Below are 22,007 nucleotides of genomic sequence, written 5' to 3' on the forward strand. Positions count from 1 at the left end.
TGTAAACCGTGGCATTCAAACTGAAAATCGTGACCCAACAACCAATCACCGCGCATCCCTGGTGAAAAGTGTGCATACTAATGCCGCCATGTTATTGTTGTTCTTGTCCCGCCAGTCCGCACACTACAGACCGTTGCCGTGGAGTACAAGAGCTACCTGCTATTTTTGTGCAACTTCCCCCCCGCCACCTACCTGCCATGGCCCCTCCCGACCCCCCCCCCGATGAAGCACTCTAAGCAGTATGGCGTCAACAAACTGCTGCCGTTGTCGTACAGTCAATGTTTGGGGCTCATTTGTCGTGTTGAGAAGCGAGAGAAGTGTTCAAGGCTTGCGAAAGAGTTTGGGAAGAACGAGTACTGAGAGGTTCTAAGTTCTTCCCAACACCACCCCACTCCATTCACTTAAGCAATTTCGTCATAGGATTAAGGTGAGATCTCTTAACATTGCTTATTCCTATTTAATACATGCACTGAATATTCCTAAATTTGTATGTTTGATAGTGTCTAGGTAGGTGCAGCTAGGGTGCTGTGGGGGCGGGTTTGGCCAAAGTCCAGACCCAAATTAATTTTTCACATAAGGGTTATTATTCATAAATCATGAAATTCGTAAATCACGGCAGTGGTCCAGATCAAAATTGCCACGATTTATGAGGAATGAGTGTATATTTTACTCTTACTTCTATGCACATCTCAACCTATGAAACGCACTGAACAAGGTGATTCATCTTACTTCACTAAACCTTATCATAGTTTAATACAGTACCTAGTACTTATCACTGGTTCTGACAATATAGATAATCATCAAAAACTTTGTTTGTAGGATGACAATATCATTAACATTTTAAAACAACAAGTATTATCTTCACAATGTATACTTTAATCAATGAGTTCCATGAATTACATACTGAAACGAGAAAAAAGCACAGACTATGGTGCAGTCATCATATCACCACTTTTCATTATTTGCAGTTTTATAAAAACTATCAATGGATCTTTTCATTAATCTCCTACTCAATCCAAATATATCAGACAATCAATTTAACTTCTCTTCAGCTTGATTCTTTTAAAAATTGTCAGAACAGGATAAATATTCCTTCTCTTATTCTGGCATCTCTTTCTACATTTCTTCACCACTCTTCTTCCCTAATATGGAAAAGTGAAAGAGGTGTCACCACAAGAGCTTCTACAGATTTAAGCTTGTCATACAGTATGGCACTTTCATTACCCTTATACAGTAACTATGAAACATATTCTCAGTGGCTTAGATTTTGTAATACCTCTTCAGCAACAGACAATACAGTACTTTCCATATTACCCCACTTGTCTGTTATCCAAGTAATAACCTATAAAGGAATATCATGAGGTAATATGAAAATAACAGCTAAAATATAGGTGCTACGCAGTCCATTATGCCACCGACAACATGGTTCTATGTATGACAATCATCTGGTCTGAGAATTTCCTTGGAAAACATAAAATCAAGATGTTCCATGATATTGCAGTAATAATAATACCAGTCAATGAAATATTCTTTCTCGACTCGAACTGAATATGCACTTTTAAGTATCCCTGAAAAATTATCCTGAAAAAGATAGCTTCTAAGGAATTCCTGACAATGCATTACAAAATTCATATATATAACCAGTACAGTGCATTACTAGCATCAAAATACTGTAGTCTACAATATTTCACTGACAATCTCTTGAAAAAGATATTATCCAGCAACAATGTCTTATTTACTTTTAATGCATTATACCATTAGTATATTCAATATTTCAAGATATCCAACTACATACCACCCAAACTAGAAAGTACAGAATCAATTCTCAAGACAACTTCTACCACTACTTATACTGCAAAGTTCAAGAGCATTAATCTTTCTCCATTTTCATTAACCCCTTCACCATGAAGACACCTTGCATTTTATTTCTGCCACTCCCACAGAAGCTTACTCAACAAAAAATAAGACTCTGTCACCATCAAGGGGTCAGAAAGTCTCCAATAATCTCATTATAATGATGTCTTTGTAAATTTGTTTTGTTACCATCACAACATTCTAATAAACTTTAGTGAAGATCTCTCACACTGAAGGGGTTAAAATTGACACTGTAATAACCCACCTATATAGGATACAATTTATGTCCTGGGACATAAGTTCATTTGGATTCCTGTAGTCTTCTAGAGCAACTTAAGGAGGAAAGCTACAACTGCATAAAACAAAAGGAACATTATGTTATCCATACCATTCAGCCTAATACAGTAATAAATGGTCTTCAGATAATACAGTGTTGCTTGGGGGAGGGGGGGGGGGCGGAGTGTTCACCAATGGACTACAGATGCCAGAGATCGGAAGATAAATGAGGCACTCTTCTCATCACCTACAGTTAGGCAGGGGAAATTCTGATCAGGGAGATGACTAGGCTCTAAAATACAGTAAATGTAGTTCTTCACTCAACTTCAGTCGTGCTGCCTTCACACAATTTCATGCAGCTTAGAAGGAACTTTTCCAACAGGATGAGTTAAACAGAACCTTCATTACCCTCTTCACCTCCAGAGATCCTTTCACAGCATTTTTTTTTCTTTTTTTTTTTTAGGTAGTCAGAATAAACTGAAAAAGTCATTCTGTGAGTGAGAGTTAACCCTTTGGGGTCGGACACTGTTTATAAAGTTGACTGTCAGTTGCAGGCATTTTTCACAAAAAATAGGTGATTTATTGAGCAGTTTTTCAATGTCCTAATGTAGAGCAGTTGTGGAGAACATAAGAATGTCTAAACGTTTTGGAAAGAGGACCGACGTCCTTGTGACACAAGTTCCAGAACGGGGACTGACCTTGAGGGGTTATTGCTGCAAATGTGTTCCACATAAACAAATAAGTTAAATGCAAAATTATCTAAGTGAAGGTTATTGCAGTAATAAAAATTATTTTCTCCATATATAAAAATAATATTCAAGACTGCAAGTAAATTCCATAATGTGACGTGACAGTATGTGTATATTAAGTGGTAAAATCCATAAATCATTTAAGTAAATAAGTGATACACTGAAATAAAAGCACATGCTAATAACTTAAAAATGAACCAGGAAGGCTATATGTTATGAAAAAAAATGTCCCTCAGCTTATTAGCAGCTTTGCAGCAAAAAAAAAAGTTTAGTGAAAGTACTAAATGAGGAACTGCTGTAATATGAAACATATAGCATCAATTATATGGTTTGGTTTGTGTGTATGGACAACAAAGAGGTTGGTCCCTGTGGTCCAACTCCATGAATTTCATTGACCTTCAGCCAAGGTACTATGCAAGGCAACAGGAGGAAAATGGTGACAGTAACAAATTTCTTTATCTTTGGGCAAAATTAATACACTTTACTCACTAGGCTCAAATGTGTGGCCATTAACCCCTTCAATCCGGTGATGTCTTTTATAATTTTTCTTACTACCACCAGACAATTTTACTCAGCTTGGGAGTAACTTTTTAAATGGGAGAGGTCAGATATGTTCTTCTTTTACCCTTTCACTACAAGAGGTCTCTCTAAAGCTGAGTGAAATCATCTGGAAGTTGCAAGAATAAAGTAGAAGAGACATTACCGTACTGAAGTGATCATGGAAAACAGGCTCCATATCTCTCTCTCTCTACAATTTGGCCAGAGTGTTCTCTGCCAGAGAGCAAGTAAGCCCCTTTCCATCTGGCTCCACATTCAACTGAGTGATCTTTCCATCCTCCACAATCATTGAGTATCGCTTGGATCTAAGGCCACCCAACACAGCAAGGTCCTGACCTAAACCTAATGCCTTTGTGAAGTCTCCATTGGTGTCAGCCAGCATCCGTACCTGAGAAGTCATAGAATGTATAAGTCATCATCATCATCATACGGACCTCCTTTCCCACCCAAGGGCAGGGTGAGGAGTAGCAATGTCCAGACAGCACAAACTTGCCCAAATCTAATAGGCCACACTTCCATTCACTCATCATTCAAGCCCCCGGAATCCTGGCTCTACCGGATACGTCAAAAACATTCACCACATTCTGCAGCTTCACACAATGATATCTGATTGAGTCAGTCCAGACACAGCCAAGCTCACAAGGGGTGCCAAAATCCCTGATCATGCACTTCTCCTCACAACATTCATCCAGCCAGCTTAATCTCTTGTCAGTTCCCTAGCCTCACCGACTTCCAAACCTCTCTTCCTCAAACACTCATCCATCATATCTCTCCACCTTCTCCTTGGCCTACCTTGCCTACTCCCTCCTTCAAATTTGCTCAGGTATACCTTTTTCACCACTCTATTGTTATCCATTCTTTCCACATGACCATACCATCTCAGGACACTCTCTTCGATTCTGGTGTCCACCGACTTCCTCACTCCACACCTTTCACGAATCACATTATTTCGTATCCTATCCACCCTCTGTACTCCACATACATTCCTCAGCAATCCCATCTCCACTGCTCTTACTCTTGACTTTCCATTTTCATGCCACACCATAGTCTCACACCCATATGTTAAAGTTGGCACTAACACTCCCTCATGTAGGCCTCGTGCAGCTGCAACACTCAAGCCTCTGTTTCTTATCAAGGCCTTCATTGCACCAGCTATTTTTCTTCCTTGTGTCACTCTACTTTCAACTTCTTTTGCACATTCTCCTCTCTTTTCTATCGCTGTACCCAAGTACTGTATTTGAACTCTCTCACCAATTCCAGTCTCTCTCCATTCACTGTGACATCACAGTGGGAGTCACCTTCTCTCTCAATAATCATCACTTTACTCTTTTCTACATTTACTCGCAAGGCATGACGCTCACAGACATCAGTAAAACGCTGCACTAGCCTACCAAGTTCTTGTCCGGTACTTGCAAGCAGTACTGCATCATTAGCATACAACAAATTTGAGATATTCCATCTATCACCATTCATTACCAATGCCATCCCTCTCTCTCCATTACTCGTGTTTTACTTCTCTAATCACCCCATCCATATATATACTGAACAACCATGGGGACATCACAGAACCTTGTCGCATGCCCACACTGATTGTGAACTATTCACTCAGATGCCCATTAACCCTTACACATGCTTCGCTTCCATCATAAAAACTCTTGACAGCACCTAGCAGCTTACCATCTACATGCAAAACTTTCCATAATCCCTCTCTGTCTACTTTGTTGTATGCTTTTTCCAGATCCACAAATGCCATAAACACCTTATGGTCCTTCTCACATGCTTTCTCTGCTATCTGTCTCACTGCAAATACTTGATCCACACATCCTCTGCCACTCCTAAATCCACCCTGTTCATCCATGTATAAGAATATTTATAATAAGTACAATACAATGAAAATCCCACCCTTAAATGGGAAATATATGTCAGTATAATACAGCAGACCCTCATTATACAACAAACTTGTACAGTATGTGATGAATCGTTTATACAATGATGAAAAAGTTAGGACCTGTTTTTGATTTACGATAGCATTTTTGCATATACAATTACTGTAATCTTGTACAAAGCCTCAATGGTCATTGTATGAATGCCCCAAAACAAGGCTATTGTCATTTGTTTGTTCCAAGATGGCCTTTCGACTCGTCACTACTGGGTGTGTTAATGCCTATGATGGAGCAACAATGTGGTTTTGGAGCTCAAGCAGCAAGTGAAATGCAGAGAAGTGAAATTACAAGTTCAGGTGAGTCAGAAATTTGTTTTCAGACTCTGGTGGGTGGGTGACCCTTAGCCAAAAACATATTCCCAAAGAACCATTGTTATAATTAACTTGATAGAAGACAAATAATACATGTGGTGAATTTTTTTCACATGCAGCCCTATCATGAAATAAGGGCATGCTGTAAAGATGATGGAAAAAAAAAAAAAAAATCAAGTGGATGTGATATAAAGATTGTTATCCTCTGTATACAGTACTGTTACCCACTACAGTGCCTACAACAGATTCACCTCTTGGCTATCGTAAGATTCTGTGAGATGAATAAAACTATTCTGTGGTTAGCTAGGATGAAATATAAAAGTCTTTATTCTCAGAAAAAATGTTCATCGTGATTGTGATTAATATTTTTGATGCCCTAGATTTCCCTTTCAGCAATCACCTAATATTAGCAAAAATAATATGCAAAGTATGTAATTTGCAGCCAAATGGTTAGGCAGCAAGAGGTATGCAATAAATGCCCAGTATCATGATCAACAAGAACTAGAAACTACTGACAATATAAAAAAAATAAATGTACCTAAACAAACACATACACACATATAGTACATTCACCCTCAGTATACGATGAGAATGCGTTAGGAAAAATTAATCACATATCAATTTACTGGATACCGAGTTGATTATAACATGGGCTCAAGGGTCTCCTACCCCAAAACACCTAAGAAAAAATTTCCATCCCATCTGAACTTGTTCCTAAACCCTCCTCTAATGCCCTATTTTACTGCTCTCTTTCACTGTATCATCTATGAATGGAACAGGAAGAGTATTATGAGGTAGAGTAGATGTAAGAGAAGGAGAAAATATATATACTGTATATCTTTATATAAAAAAAAAAAAAAAAAAAAAAAATGTAGTGTCTGTGTTGCTGCCCTTATAGCACTTAACAATGTCTCACTTCACTTCAAGGGAAAGGTTTTTTTCCTTTGGAGCTTGACCTTCCCCTGACTAGGGGCAACGTATTCAGCACCACGATTTTTGCATAGACTAGCACCCTCACTTGACATGATCACTAAGTTTTATGATATTTCACTATTTGAAAAAATAAATAAATAAATAATAATAACTTGAAAACACACAGTGATGCCTTAGAATCACTAGAACTGCACAATAATGATCACGGTCAGTCCGAGATGTTATGTAACAGGGCGACAGCACGATGTAATGTGATGTACAGTATGAGATGTTACCACGACAGTAAGACACATGACAAAGATAGCAGGAGAGCAGGTCACCTGTTCAAAGGGATGGCAGGAGCTACAGGGTCTGTGCTGATGCTTTAAAACAGGTTACTTTGCACTAAAACAATAGCAGACATCTTGGCTCAGACAAGTAATGGTTGGCCTGGATGTCAGCAGGGTCAGCATGCATGGAGGGTTCATCACCCATCACATCCTTACATCATGTACGAAATAATGTTCCTAACTTTTTTCCCATTGTATAGGTGATTCATCACATACTCAGGATCAGTTGTAAAAACATTTTTAACCTCTTCAATCCAAGCCAAACAATTTTATTCAGCTTAACCCACAGAAAGCAAAATAGGCTCTGGTCCAACAATATGCCCAATTTAGTAACCACAGCAAAATGATATCATTGTCTACGAAATGGTATTATACACCTATTCATGAAATACTGTAATTCTGCTCAACTCACCATAGTTACAAAGGTACAGGTACTATGGGTACCGTGGTCAGAAATTTCCCGGTTGGCAGGAAACCAGCAGCTATACAAGCATGACTCACTCATGTGAATGCCTCAATGAGTTGCCAGTTAGTCCAACATGTCATAAATTGAGCATGACATGCTACTTTTAATCATTTATTTTGTCCTTCCCTCACTTCTTTAAGCCACAGTTGGCCTGCATTCAATTTTATTAACTTTTTTTATTTTTTCACTTTTTTTTTTTTTTTTTTTTAAATAAAGGTTTGAGCCTTCCTCAGGTGCTGGCACCATGGTAAATGGATCACAAAGTGCATGAATTTCATTCATGGCAGTTACTGTTACTTTATTTCTTATCTCAATCTAGGGGATGGGGATAAGAGATGACAGAAAGTCTAATATCCCATAAAAACTGAGTTATGCTACTCATACAAGAAACTTCAGGGTGCACTGTTAAATATCCCACTCATAAGAAGCTGGTCACATGTCCTCAGAGTTGACCCACATGAGGTAAGCTGCATGACATGGATTATGGCAGACCCACAGTACTGAAGAGGATGATGGTAATATCTAACTCCTCCAGTTCAACAGGTCTCTCCAAAGCCAAATAAACCTGTCTAGAAGTAGCAACAATAGGATACAAGATACTCAGTACTCTATGTAAAAAGACAGTACAGTACAGTACTTCCTACTTGCATGGGTCAGCTTTCTTCACCTGATGGTCACTCCAAGTTGCACTGTCTCCCTCAATGTCCTGATTAAGTGTCCTAACCCTGAGGCCCTCTTCTCAAGACCTCATCCTACATCATCAAATATCCTTTATACAAAGGAAAAGGAGAGAGAAGTATGTGGTAACCATAGGAGTATTTGCCTTCTTAGTGTGATTGGAAAACTATATGGTAAAATACTTACTGATAGGGTGAGGCATATAACAGAGGAGCTGTTGGAGAATAACAAGGGGGATTTGAGAAGGGAAAAGGGTGTGTAGATCAGATACGTGTTCTAATATATTAAGTGAAGAAGTATCTAGAGAAGGGAAAGAAAGTGTATGCTGCCTTCATGGACTTGGAGAAAGCATATGACAGATTAGACAGGCATGGTATATGGAAGGTATTAAGAATATATGGAGAGGATTGGAAACTGAGTGCTGTGAAAAGTATGTACGAGGGAAATAGGGCTATGGTGCGAGTGGATGGTGAGCTGAGTTCTTTTATCTAAATGTGGGACTGAAACAGGGATGTGTGATGTCTCCATGGCTGTTTAATATATTCATGGATGAGGTTGCAAAGGAGGTGCAAGGTAGGGCAGTGGATGTGGGGGTGGCTCTAATGAACGAGGGTGAGGTGTGGACAATTCTGGTGTTGCTGTTTACTGATGATACAGTACTGTTCAGTGAAGATGAATGGGAGTTGCAAGGTTTGGTTAATGAATTTGGGACACAGTGTAACAAGAGGAATCAGAAAATTAATGTAAGCAAGAGTAAAATTATGGTGTTTGAGAAGAACAAAGTCACAGAATGGATGGTGAGGATATGGAGGATGTGAGTGCATTCAAGTAATTGGGTAATGTGATGAGTAAGGATGGAAGTTCTGGGGATGAAGTGGTTGAAAGGGTACAGCTGGGAAGGAAGGTTGCTGGTTCACTGAAAGCAGTGATGAGAAATAGGGAGGTGAGTATGGAAGTTAAGAAGTCACTGCATGATAGTATTGTGATCCCTACCCTGATGTATGAAGGTGAGGTGTGGACCTTGCTAGAGGGGAACAAGTCAAGAGTGAGAGCAGTGGAAATGAGTTACCTGAGAGGAGCATGTGGAGTGACATGGAGGGACAGGCTGACGAATGAAGAAGTGAAAGAACATTGTGGGGTGGATGTGGATGTGATTGAGAAAATTAGGAGATATACACTGAGGTGGTTTGGACATGTGGAGAGATTGGAGAATGAAAGACTGACTAATAGGGTGTATGTAGGTGAAGTGGAGGGAGGGAGACGGAGGGGGAGACCGAGGATGAGGTGGAGGGATGGAGTTGAGAGGTATATGAGGGATGGGGGAGTGAGTCGTGCAGAGGATAATCAAACGGTGGGTGACAGAGCGACTTGGAAGCATTTTGTCTGTGGTCACCCTTTGCAGGACTAGGGCGTCAGGGCTATAGACAGACAGATAGATGGACTCTCCCTGCCACATACGTGTCTGTATTACAGTTACTAAAACTCAGTTATTCTTAAACATTTCTCAACAAGTCTATACTGGCTACCTCAGACTACCAATATACAACACAGTAATCACTCTCAATAGAGAACACAAATATCCTTTTCAAGTCTCAATATGTTTTTCTATCTCTTAATATTATATCATACATCTATCTAACAAGGAAGAAAGGTTGCTGGTTCCTTGAAAGCAGTGATAAGAAAAAGGGAAGTGAGTAAGGAAGTGAAAAAGCTACTGCATGACAGTATTGTGATACCAACTCTAACATATGGAAGTCAAGCTTGGACCTTATTGGAAGGACACAAGTCAAGAGTGAGAGCAGTGGAAATGAGTTAATTGAGAGGAGCATGTGTAGTCACATGGAGAGACAGACTGACAAATGAAGATGTGAAGGAGCATTGTGGTGTGGATGTGGATGTAATAGGAAGTGTTAGGAGAAACACTCTGAGGTGGTTTGGCCATGTGGAAAGGATGGAGAGAGACAGACTGACAAGGTGAGTGTATGTGAGTGAGGTGGAGGCCAAGGATGAGATGGAGGGATGGAGTGGAGAGGTATATCAGGGAGAGGGGTGTGAGCTGGGAGCAGGACGGGGGACAGAGCGTAGTGGAGGTGATTTGTTTGTGGCCACCTCGTATGGGATTAAGGTGTCTGGCAATAGATGGATAGATAGACATGTATCTCACTATCGTTATTTAATTGCACCCAAACCTTAGGAAAACTTCATTCTTTATTGCCTATATTTTGCTACAAACAAAGCATTAAACTTCTCATATATAAAACATACAATTACTGTTTCATATAGATATGATTCCCTTTCCTGTCAGTAAATAAAATTTCTCAATTTCTTCCATCCACTTCTGACTCACAACTGAGCTACGCTCTACACTACAAAACTAACTGTGTCAGTTTAAGTGGCAAGAGTCACTGACATAACAGCATCAGCTTTATGACAATCAACCCCTGTCTTGGAAGGACCTCAAATGCTCTCCTTCATATAGCACACTCCTAACAGGGGGTGTCTTATACTTTACTATTCACACTTCTGTGCTTCTTACACACCCATCCCCCACAAATATCATACAAGACAGAGTTACTTTAAGGGAGCTGGAAATCTCATTCTCTGTATGAAGTGATGCATATTATGATCCTGTCATCTACCTTTCTGGTGCAAGCATCCTTGTATTCACTGACACAGAGAGATGAAACTGGGACTACCTTTTCAGAATCATGTTTAAGATGAAATACAAGAACCCTGCTCTAGATCCACCCAATTTGTCTAACAGTTGGAAACATCATAAGTGTCAATGATGATGATTATAATGATACCATACATAAACCTATCCTAGTAAAACAAAATGACAGACCTGCACAGTACACAAATATTCTAATACTATATACAGTCAAGTCGCCTAAGGTGCGGCTAACTGGTTCTGGGAGAAGCCCGTGCCATAGAAATAACTAAACTTATGGGAAAAATGGAATTTGGTTCTGGACGTTCGCCCAAAGTCCCCCTTCTCACCCCATTTTCCCCCATTTGCCCCCACTTTACACAGGCACACAATCAAAAAATCAGTCAATGCATGTATTACACACATATTAAACACTAAACAATAAATAATAAAGGGCTTTAAGGGCATAAAATACTGTACTGAACGTACTTAACTCCAACAATGATAGTGCTAAAGTGGATGGGGTAGGGTTGGGGGTTCCGAGGCAAGAGGTAGGCTACTGCCTGCTAGCTTGAGGTGAGCCTGGTGGTGCCTCATGCTGCTGCTGGGTAATGCTGTCTTCCTCCATTTCAGCCTCCTGAAGGAACCCCTTGAAGTATGCCTCTGACATCACAGAGAAGGTGTCGTCGTCATATGCGTGGGATGGACCGGCCTGTGGCTCGGACTCTGGTGGTGGCGGTTGTTGTGAGACTTAGGAAAAGTAGCGTGTGATCACCTCCTGTCGGAGCTCATTAAATCTCTTGTTATGTAGATCCATGTAGGGTGCTGCTGCCTTTTCAATTAACTCCTAAAAGACAGGCATCGTAATATTTTGACATACGCTCAAGACCGGCACAATCGGCGGGTGCGATATGATGGGGGATTTGTGGGCGGGGAGGTGTGGAGGGGTGTGGGGTGGTGCAGGGATGGGGACTGGGTGCTTGAGGGGGGTGGGGGAAAAATGGGTGGGGGTGGCAGTAGGGGTTGGAGTGGGGTTGTCTGGGGGGTGTGGGGGGAAAAATGGGTGGGGGTTGGAGGGGTGGGGTTGTTTGGGGTGTGTGGGTGGAGGAGGGTAGGGGTTTGGAGGAATGGGGTTGTCTAGGGGTGGCAGTGGGGGTTGGAGGGGTGGAGTTGTTTGTGGGGTGTGGAGGGTTTGGAGGGTGGGGATGGAGGAGAGTAGGGGGTTGGGGTGGTGGGGGTAGGGGGAGGGCAGTAGGGGGTGGGGGATAGGGGTTGGTGGATGATGGGGGGATGGTGGTGGGAGGTGGGGGGTAGTGGGAGGTGGTGAGGAAATGGTCGGGGGGATTGGGGAGTGTGGGGGATGGGGGTTAGGGGTGGTAGGGGGCTGTAGAGGGTATTGGGAGGACGGTGGGGGGAGTTGGGGGTGGTGGGGGTTTGAGGGTGGGGTGGGTGGGTGGTGGAGGGATGGTGGGGGGTCAGGGTGGGGGATGAGTCTAGGGGTGGGTGGCAGGTAGTGTGTGGGGGTGGGTGGCAGGTGGTGTGTGGGTGTGTTGGTAGGAGGGTGGAGTGAGTGAAGTGGGTTTGGGGGTGTGGAAGTGGCGTGACCGCATATGCGGACACCTGTCTTTTTGGCCCTAGTAACCTTGGACAGCATGTGCGGACACCCGTCTTTTAGGCATTAAGGTAACAAAATTACAATACCTCCCCACATCTCTATCCCATTCCTGGACTCGTTCCTTGAGCATGTCCACTGCCACTAACAAATCACTTAAGTTTTTCATTGTTGGCTCCTGCCTCACTGCCACAGTCTCACTGTCAGCCTGTCTGTCACTCTCACTTTCCATTGCAGCATCTCCCTCGATGACTTCATCCACCACAGCTTGAAAAGAGTCAGTGCCACAGTTAACCATATCCATCACATCGTCTGCTGTTACCTCAGAACAACCAGGAACTTGATGGGCAATGTTCACAACCTCCTCCAGTTGTTGCGCCACGTCCTGAGTTCCGCCAGGTGCACCAGGTGTCGAAGCATGGAGGTTAGGCAGGAAAAGGTGCCAAGCATGGATGATGATGGCCTGGCTTAGCTTGTCCCAATCCCTTAGCAGACCATCAATGGAGTCCTTAATAGTGTAAGGGTGCCAGATTTCCAGAACATTTTGCACATCCCTTGGTGTGGTGCGGTCTGACTGAAATGCATCAATTTCATCGTCGCTACCTGCATCTTCCCCAGCGTCACTGCCATGTGTAGGAGCAGACCCCCCAATCTCCTGCAGCTCCTGAACCTCAGGTGCATTGCTGGTAATTGCATGCAGGAACTTGTGTACATGTACTGGCTGTACATGTGCTTGGTGTTGGCGATAATTTCCTGGTCTAGCAACTGCAGCAGATAGGTGGTGTTGGGTAGGAGGAAGACAACCTTCATTTGTGGGTGGCAGGATGCCAGGTGCTGGGGGTGGCATGGGGCACTGTCCAGCAAGAGAAGCACTTTGAAAGGGACACCGTGCTTCTTACTGTGCTGCTCTGCATCCTTCATAAACAAATCAAACCACTCAACCACCAGGTTCGATATCGCCCATGCCTTCGCCTGCTGCTTCCAGTAAACACCAGACTCCAACATATCACAAAGGTTTCTGAAGGGCCGGGGCTTCTTAGCAGGGTGAATGATGAAGGGTTTCATTTTGAAGTTACTGGCAGCATTGGTGCACAAATAATGGTGTACCAAGATTTGTCTGCCTTCCTTCCCCTCACATGCTGCTGCTGGTTCGAGATGTAGGTAGTAGACGGCAGACGTTTCCACTGCATCCCGGTCTCATCCATATTGATGACTGTCAGGCTGCTGTAATCTTCCACTGTGACCTCATCTTGAAGGAGAGCAGGGAAACTGGCGGCGGCAGCGGTGTCTGCTGAGGCACGTTCACCAGTGAGCTGAACATTCTTCGGGTTCTTCCTCTTCAGAAAACTCTGGAACCATCCTGGGCTGGCTTGGAATGACTTGGACGGGTTCAGGCCTAGGCGGTGACAGGCGACTTTATGAAATTACCTGGCCTTCTCTCTAAGCAAAGGTCCGTCGACGGGTATGTTATTCCTCCCCTGCTGCAGTACAAACAAGTGCAGGCACCTCTCTCCCCACAGAAAAACTTCGTCCTTGCCCCTAAAACGTCCATCGATGCTCCCAGTCCCATAAGCCTTAACACATTTCAGAATTTTATCCTTGTTCTTGTAAATGGTATGAATATTGGATTCGTTGACTTTATAGGATCTGGCGATACTAACCTTCTTCTCTCCTTTCTTGATCCATTTAATAACATCCAACTTCTCGTTGAACCTTAACGGCCATATCTTGCTTGAAGTTCTCCTAGGAGTGGCAGGGTTCCTGTCCGCCATTTCTGTGCACAATACATAACAACAGGCAACAAAAACGGGAAGGTGAGGAGCAAGTAAGAAGCAATCTGGCTACACACTGAGCGGGGCTTGACTGGTGGGAGAGGGCTGGGGTTCACTCTCTGGCTGCCAGGAGAATTTGCTCAAGCATTTCAAACCTTGCCGCGACGTAAGTATTTTATGCGCGTGGTTCATTTTTTGGTTCTGGCAACTTGCCGTGTCACAGAAAACCGTGGTATGGAAGTCCGCACCACAGGCAACTTGACTGTATATACTGTGTGTATATATATATATATATATATATATATATATATATATATACAGTATATATATATATATACTGTATACAGTACAGGTAAGCCCTTAATTCAAGCAAGGGTTACGTTCCCAGACCCTTCGTGTATGTGGTAAATTCGCGTATACATTCTGCCCTTGTGTGCACAATTACGCATGTCTACTAAGTATTATATCTGAATAATACAGTTTATGCACTACATACACCTTATAAACTAGCATAAAGTATGAAAAACAACAAAAATGTAAGAAATTCAACACTGAAACCTGACAAGCACAGGCGTAGGTGGAGACACTTCAGCAGTCTGGTACACAAACCCTCACTACCTGCCATATGCTACATTCTGCCTTCTTTATTGTCCAAACAGTTGACTCATTCACCCTAAACATACGTTCCGAGCCAGTTCACAGGTGTAGGTGCAGACACTTTAGAACAGTCTGGTGCACTAGCCCTCACTGCCTCCCGTATGCTACGTTCTATCTTCTTTATTGTAAGAACAGTTGACTCACCCCAAACACATGGTTCAGAGACAATTCATCATCAAGTCAATTCACCATCAAAACATGGACGATTCCCTGTCATTCTATAAATATACTTATTATTGATTAATTAATACTTTAATAACTAATTTTCAGAGAGATTTTATAACTCATATAAGTAAAAAACTAGTGTACTGTACCTGCTAAATAAACTGGTATGTAAATAAATGACGGGGAATCGTCCTGACGGAGAATTGTCGCCGACATTCCTCCTTCCTCCCTTAAGTTTGTCCAACACTTTAACTTTCTCTGTCAGCAACATCACTTTACGGGTCTGTTTTGGTGTGTTACCACATGCATCACTAGCACTACGCTTATGCCCCATGTTGACAGACAAGGCAAGCAATCACTGGAGGGCAGAAAAATAAACCACAAATAACGATTCGCAAGTCATGCATGGTTCGACCGTCGGATTCGAACTGCCTGTGTGGTGCGTGGTAGACAGACATCACAGACCTCCCACACACACACACACACACACACACATATGTATGCACACGGGCAGCAGGTAGGCATTTTTATATTTTATTTCTCTTGTATATTAAAATTATTTATTTGAATACTATAATTTTGTTTTAATTAGTGTATGAAAAATTCCTGGATAACCGAAATCGCGTGAAAAAAGTTCGCGTGAATTAAGGGCTTACCTGTATATATATAAGTAATCCCTCCACTATCCTATGTAATAGAGCCAAAGGCATGTCCGGAAAGTGTGTCCATCCGGATAGTGGGCCCCTGCCTCCTGGACGGGTACTTATGGACCCTAACCCAGCCTAACTCAGAAAACCACCAACATAACTCTCTACCAGACATGCATAGCACCTACTGAAGACCTTATTCACATGAATAAGGGACAGAAAGTATGAAATAAATGGAAAGGAACCAGAGAATGAGGAATTAGAAGTGAGTATGGAAAATATCTAGCAGTGTATAGGGAGGGTGCAAAGGCCCAGGCCCAAAATGTCCGGTAAGTGGGGAGTCCGGATAGTGGACGTCCGGATAGTACAGGGATTACTTATCTATCTATCTATTGCCAGACACCATAAAGTATGCTGTAAATAAGCCACATTTTTGCGAAGTTAGATGTCAAGATATTTTGATTAATCTTCTATCTATCTATCTATATACCTAGGCTGCTTCCCCCAAGGAAAGGGAGGTAGCCGAGACAGGACGACACACTCCCCATTTACTCATCCATTCAAACACATTCATTCGCATCTTAGCCCCAAAGGGGAGAACGGACAGATCCTCACCGCACCACACCGCACAAGGGTCAACTGCGCAATGCAATCAGTGACATCCGCAGCAGGGCCCGACAGCATGCTGATACCCATTTTCGCGAGCACCAAATGTCAAAACGATTTTGAATTTTGAGCATGACTAATCAAGATTAGTCAGTGTTTCTCCTGAGGTATTCTGACCGATATTGACTTCCCATTTTGTAAACAAAGCCAGCATTACTGAAGTTGAGCCAAATGCGATACAGAAGAAGAAAGAGTTTATGGTCTATTTAGACATAAAAGTGGTCCCATATAAGTTTACTTGACCCTACATGTCAAGTGGGGTTGGTGGAGGATTAGTGCCCCTCCCTGTAAAACAATTAACTCTAAACCGTTGGCCATCCCGTTTGGGATACATGGCGTCTGGCAATGAATGAAAAAAATGAAACATGAAGAATCCAAATTTGCTGTTGGCTGACACCTGTGGTGGCACCATTCAGCAGCAACTTTAGTGAAAGTTCTTCATTTATGCCCATCGAGACATAAAAATGGTCCCATATAAGGTTATTTGACATGGTTAATTACTTTTACAGCAAACTGTTTGAAACAAGGGCCTCACTGCAGGTCCCAGAGCAACTCTACAGTACTGTACTCTTGTTTTTCCCTAATGCTACCACAATGTGAGGGTCTTCAGGATTTTGACACTTTTACCTTGCGTCCAGCAACAACATTACAGCTGCTCTTTCATCTGATGCCATAATTTCATGCAAAAACCCCATCTGGTCGGCCACGTGATGAATATCATCATCTAACTCCTCTACTTGCAGAAACTCTCCCAGGGCAGCCACATGGAGCAAGAACGAATGTTCATGGATGGTGCTGAGGTAAAGACAATACAATCTTGCCAACACATTTTCATTGCACTCACTTGAAACTCAATATCAGTCAAAATGAATGAAAAGATGATGACCTTGACTTGAAAATGTTGCAAAAATGTGACTCTCTCTACACATAGAGTATATATATATATATATATATATATATACTGTATATTGTAATCCATTTATTATCTGGATGCCCACTATCCGGATTCCCCACCACCCGGACATTTTGGGCCCAGGCCTTTGGGGGGGGGGGGGGAAAACTGACATTTTTTTCAACTGTATTTTGAAATTGGCGCTCAGCACCGAACAGCGGTGTTTAAGCGTGCCCCTTTGTTACCCCTCCCCAGTTACCACCTAACTACCAGCCTGACTAGACACTCATCGCAATGGATGCCACAAGTGCTCGTTTTTGTGAATAAACAGTGATTAAACTCCAATATCTCGCCACTAGACCACATGGGAATTTACAGTGTTGTGCAGTGTCTTGAAATTAGAATTCACAGTGCAAAGATTAAGTACAGAGTGCAAACTGGCAGTTGACACTGGCGTGGTGCAATTAAGAACGGAATGTGCACTGTTAAACAATTATAATTCATAGTAAAAGGATTAAGTGCAGCACAACACTGGATTACTCTGCATGCTTCAAGAGGATTTTCACCACTGCCAGAGCCTTAGAGAAGGCGGGTTAACACTCATAATGAACGGCCACGGACGTGTTGTAAGTACCCTGTACACTGCTAAATATTTTCCATACTCACTTCTAATTCCTCATTCTCTGGTTCCTTTTCATTTATTTCATGCTTTCTGTTCCTTATTTGTGTGAATAGGGTCTTAAATAGGTGCTGTGCAGGTCCAGTAGGGAGTTAGTTAAGTGGTCTTCAAAGTTAGGCTGGATTAGGGTCCATAAGTACCAGTCCAGGAGGCAGGGGCCCACTATCCGAATGGATCCACTTTCCGGACGTGCCTTTGGCTCTATTACATCGGATATTGGAGGGATTACTGTATGTATATACATATATATATATACACAGTACCCTTGCGTTCAGTAAGCGTTTGTCCAGCACTACTTTCATCCAGTATGATTGGCAAAAAAATTAAATAACTTATTACAGTGAAGTCTCTCTTATCCGAAAATCATGGGACTTTCCAAGTTTCGTTTAATCGATTTTTTCAGATAAAAGATACTGTAATAATATGTAGGATACCAGGGAACAGTATTGTACTCACCCATCATCCATTTCTGGCAACATCTAGCCCACCACCACCACCAGCACCCCAAAAGCCACTCAACCATCACCAAAACGCTTAATACACTGTAGTAACTAAGTATGTAACTGCACTTTTGTAACTGTAATAGAAACAGTCAACTTAAATAATCCTTCACTCAAATAATGCTCGCTCTCGTTGACTAGCTGAGCAACCATACACTAACACTAGTGGGGTGAAACAAGCCCGCCGTGTTTGAATTTTCTGACAGATTTTAGATTTTTGTGGTTAATCGAAATGAGAACGTTTTAGTAAAAATTTATGGTTAACGGCATATTACGGATAAAAGAATTTCGGATAAAAGAGACTCCACTGTACTGTAGTATGGATTTGTTGGGCTAGTACGGATCGGCTGTGCAAAGTGGGCCAATCCGAGGAGTTCTTCTCTAGTACTGTCGTGTTGTGTCCAGTACTATTACCCGCCCGGGCGTGGGAAGATGGCCAATACAGAGGAACATTTCCCTAGTACTGCTGTGTCAGGCCAGTACGCCTTCCTCGTCACTCGTGACGTGTGCCAGTCAAATATCAGTAATGCAGTTTCTCCTGATGATGAAAATGACAATGTGTCAGTTTGTGACCATGAGGGAGTTATGAGGGAGGTTGAAGCAGAAAGGCCTCCTCAGGATCCTGAACGCCCTCCTCCAGGGGGTCAGTAGGACCTCCTGCAGCCTCGGAAACCCCTCCTCCTTCCCCCTCAAGCCCATCACCACTCACCTTAAAGGTTGGTAAAATCTTAGTTGTGTCAAAATGTAGTTAAGCTGAATTTTGGGGGGACTTTTTCAAGGCATGTCTGACATTATTCATTTTTCCAATAAGTTCTGTTGTTTGTCTAGTATAGATTTAGTCCAGTAAGGCAGTACTGTACTGTCTGACAAAAATACCGTACTGGACGCGAGGGAACTGTGTATATATATATATATATATATGCTCAACATCATAATACAGTATACCAGATCTATCAAACAAAACCCCCACACATTATATTAGATGTGGGTACCTGGTACTATAAAGTTGTCATGTTTACTAACCTTGTCTCCCACACCCTGCTTCTGTCCCCATGCAGCCATAACAAAGGGGTCGTTGACAGCCACACACACAATTTCCTGTATCCCCTTTTCCTTCAGGGCATCAGCCTGAGCCACATATCCTGGCAAATGGGTCTGAAATACAGTTACTGGTAAGTATGCTAAGAATACTATGAAGCTCAAGAAAAAGTTATTAGAGTTCTGCTGTCATAAAGTAACCCAAACCTCAATTAATGCGGTGTTGAGTAACGCAGTTTTGAAATTACGCAGTCACTCACTCTGCAACAAACATCAAGTAACACGGGGCTTGTTTCAAAGTGTTAAAGTTCATTCCCGTGCAGTGACATCACACGCCCTACTTACTGTGATTGGCTACTCCACTTGGTTCCCATCATACATGGTCTGCTTGACTCGACTCTCACAGTCCCACTCCCACTTCACCTCTCCATCTCACCAAAGTCTACCTGCGTTATTAGGGTGTGTTTTTTTTGTGGCCGTATGTGCTGAGAGAGATCACTGACCCTTAGCAATGCCAAGACAACAACACTGGTGGTGGGGGGACAGTACTGGAGAGATATGCAACATAATCATACAAGTAGGCAGCCTAACTTTTGTTACAGTTCAATTTGTCTGTCCGTCTGTCTGTGTATCTGTTAGCTCAATAACTATGCAATCGCTCAAGATATCACCATAAAATTTTAAAGGTGTGTAGTTGGCATGAAAATCTCCTACAAGTTCAAAATTGGTGAAAGCAAGTCAAAGTCAGTGTGGCTGTTAGAATGATAACTGTGCAACCACTCAAGATATCAACACAAAATTTTACATGTGTGTTGTAGGGATGAAGATCTACAAGTTCAAAATTGGTGGAAGTAGGCCAAGGTCAAGGTCATATTCCAAGCCATGCTAGATATGTATTGGCTCACAGCTGGCGTGATTCCCCCCCCCTTGGGGAAGCCTCTAATATGTTAATGTTCTTCAACTGTCATATATTATTACAGTGATTACACGATGCTGGGTGTCAGTCAAAGGTTATGTGAGGTAGGGTGGGCAGAAGGGGTAAGTGGAACTTTTGGAAAGTGGCCAGACTCTGTTATGGAAGTATACAGTATAAGGAAACATACTGTTTGGGCAACGGAGTTTTGAGTACTGTGGTCCATGTCCGGGCTATATTTACCATGTTAATCGAGATTTGAGTGTATTCATAAGCTGGTGTTTATATAGTCAAAAATGTATTTTTCTTCTTCACTATGAAAAGGAAATCACCTAGAAAGGGTCAACTCATACTACCTTGGTAACTTCCACCAAAGAAAAGCGAAGCTGAGAGTAAACATCTCAAATCCGTCACTAAGTGGGCTCCCCTACTACTCTACAAATATCCCTAATGATATATACAGTACATACCTTTTACAATGCAATGTCTCATGCTTTCATGGGTGAGCCCCTCCCTCCCCTTTTCTCATCTGGCAAAAAACACTATATATCCATCATATGGAAGAAGGAGTTACAATAAAGGCTAAAATAGAAATTTCCATACGGAGAGTGATGCTGGTAATGAATGGAGACAGATGAAGTATTTGACAACTACTGTATGCAGATGATGTATTGCATCCAACGATGAACATGATCTCTGCAAACTGGTTCAGTGTTTTATGAATGTCTCCAAGAGATAAGGTCTGCTCATTAATTTAAGTAGAAGAAAAGTGATGGCTGTCAGTGTGATACAGTATGCTAGTGAATGGAGAAGCTGGATACAGTAGGTGAATTAAAGTACACAAATGTGATAATACAAACAAATGTGGAATGGTATTGAAGAGCAGAGCGACTCATGGACAAAAAGAGCCCTCTGTAATGAAGACCATCATACAAAACAGGGTATTAAGTACTTTAATGCTTCGTAAGGGTTGCATTAAAGTATATGAGCATCAAGATTGATGAGCTGTAAGACCAGTATGGCATGAGTATGAAAAGTCAAGCAATGGCAATGGGATTGCTGAGGAATATATGGGGTTGCATAAGCTGTACAGGATACAAAACTCTGAAACAGGAAGATGTAAAGTAACGAAGTTTACTGACCAGAGAGTACCGTAAAAGAAACTGTGCTTAGATGGTTCAGTCATACAGACAGAATGATTTATGATTATAACACTGAACAGGGTATATGCAAGAGATTTTGAAAGGTTACAGGAGGCAGTTACTACAAACGGATAAGGCAACACAAAAGTTCATTTCCTCTGATATGAATGACCAGGATGGAAGAGATGTTACATATCCTACACATTATCTCTCTCTCTTTCTCTCTCTCCCATTACATGTCAACAATGATACAAAACTTAGTATTATTGTATATGCTTTTGCCTGGTTCAAATTTAATTCAGTTAAGCACCAACTATATTATAATATAGTTAAATAATACCATAATAATACAGTTACATAATACCATAAAATTTAATGACTACAGAAAGGACACAAGTCAAGAGTGAGAGTAGTGGAAATGAGTTATTTAAGAGGAGCCTGTGGAGTCACATGGAGGGAGAGGCTGACAAATAAGGATATAAAGGGGCGTTGTGGTGTGGATGTGGATGTGATAGGAAGCGTTAGGAGGAACACGCTGAGGTGGTTTGGCCATGTGGAGAGGATGGAGGGTGAGAGA

At 42.0% G+C, this 22,007-nt stretch overlaps 1 protein-coding gene across 1 annotated transcript in view; it reads right to left on the reverse strand.

Annotated features, from left to right (window-relative positions):
* Positions 1–225: 225 nt before the first annotated feature.
* Positions 226–22,007, reverse strand: part of Prx5 (Peroxiredoxin 5) — a 44,775-nt gene continuing 22,993 nt past the window's right edge. Inside the window, exons 3-4 of the mRNA XM_080285729.1 lie at positions 19,361–19,492; positions 226–3,825 (exon numbers count right to left, since the gene is read on the reverse strand). Coding sequence (XP_080141855.1) covers positions 3,628–3,825; positions 19,361–19,492 — 330 coding nt within the window. The 3' untranslated portion in view covers positions 226–3,627. The remainder of the gene's footprint in view (positions 3,826–19,360; positions 19,493–22,007) is intronic.

This window comes from Coenobita brevimanus, chromosome 107 (genome assembly GCF_032717465.1).
Source record: "Coenobita brevimanus isolate Jiangsu-jjx chromosome 107, ASM3271746v2, whole genome shotgun sequence".
NCBI lineage: Eukaryota > Metazoa > Arthropoda > Malacostraca > Decapoda > Coenobitidae > Coenobita > Coenobita brevimanus.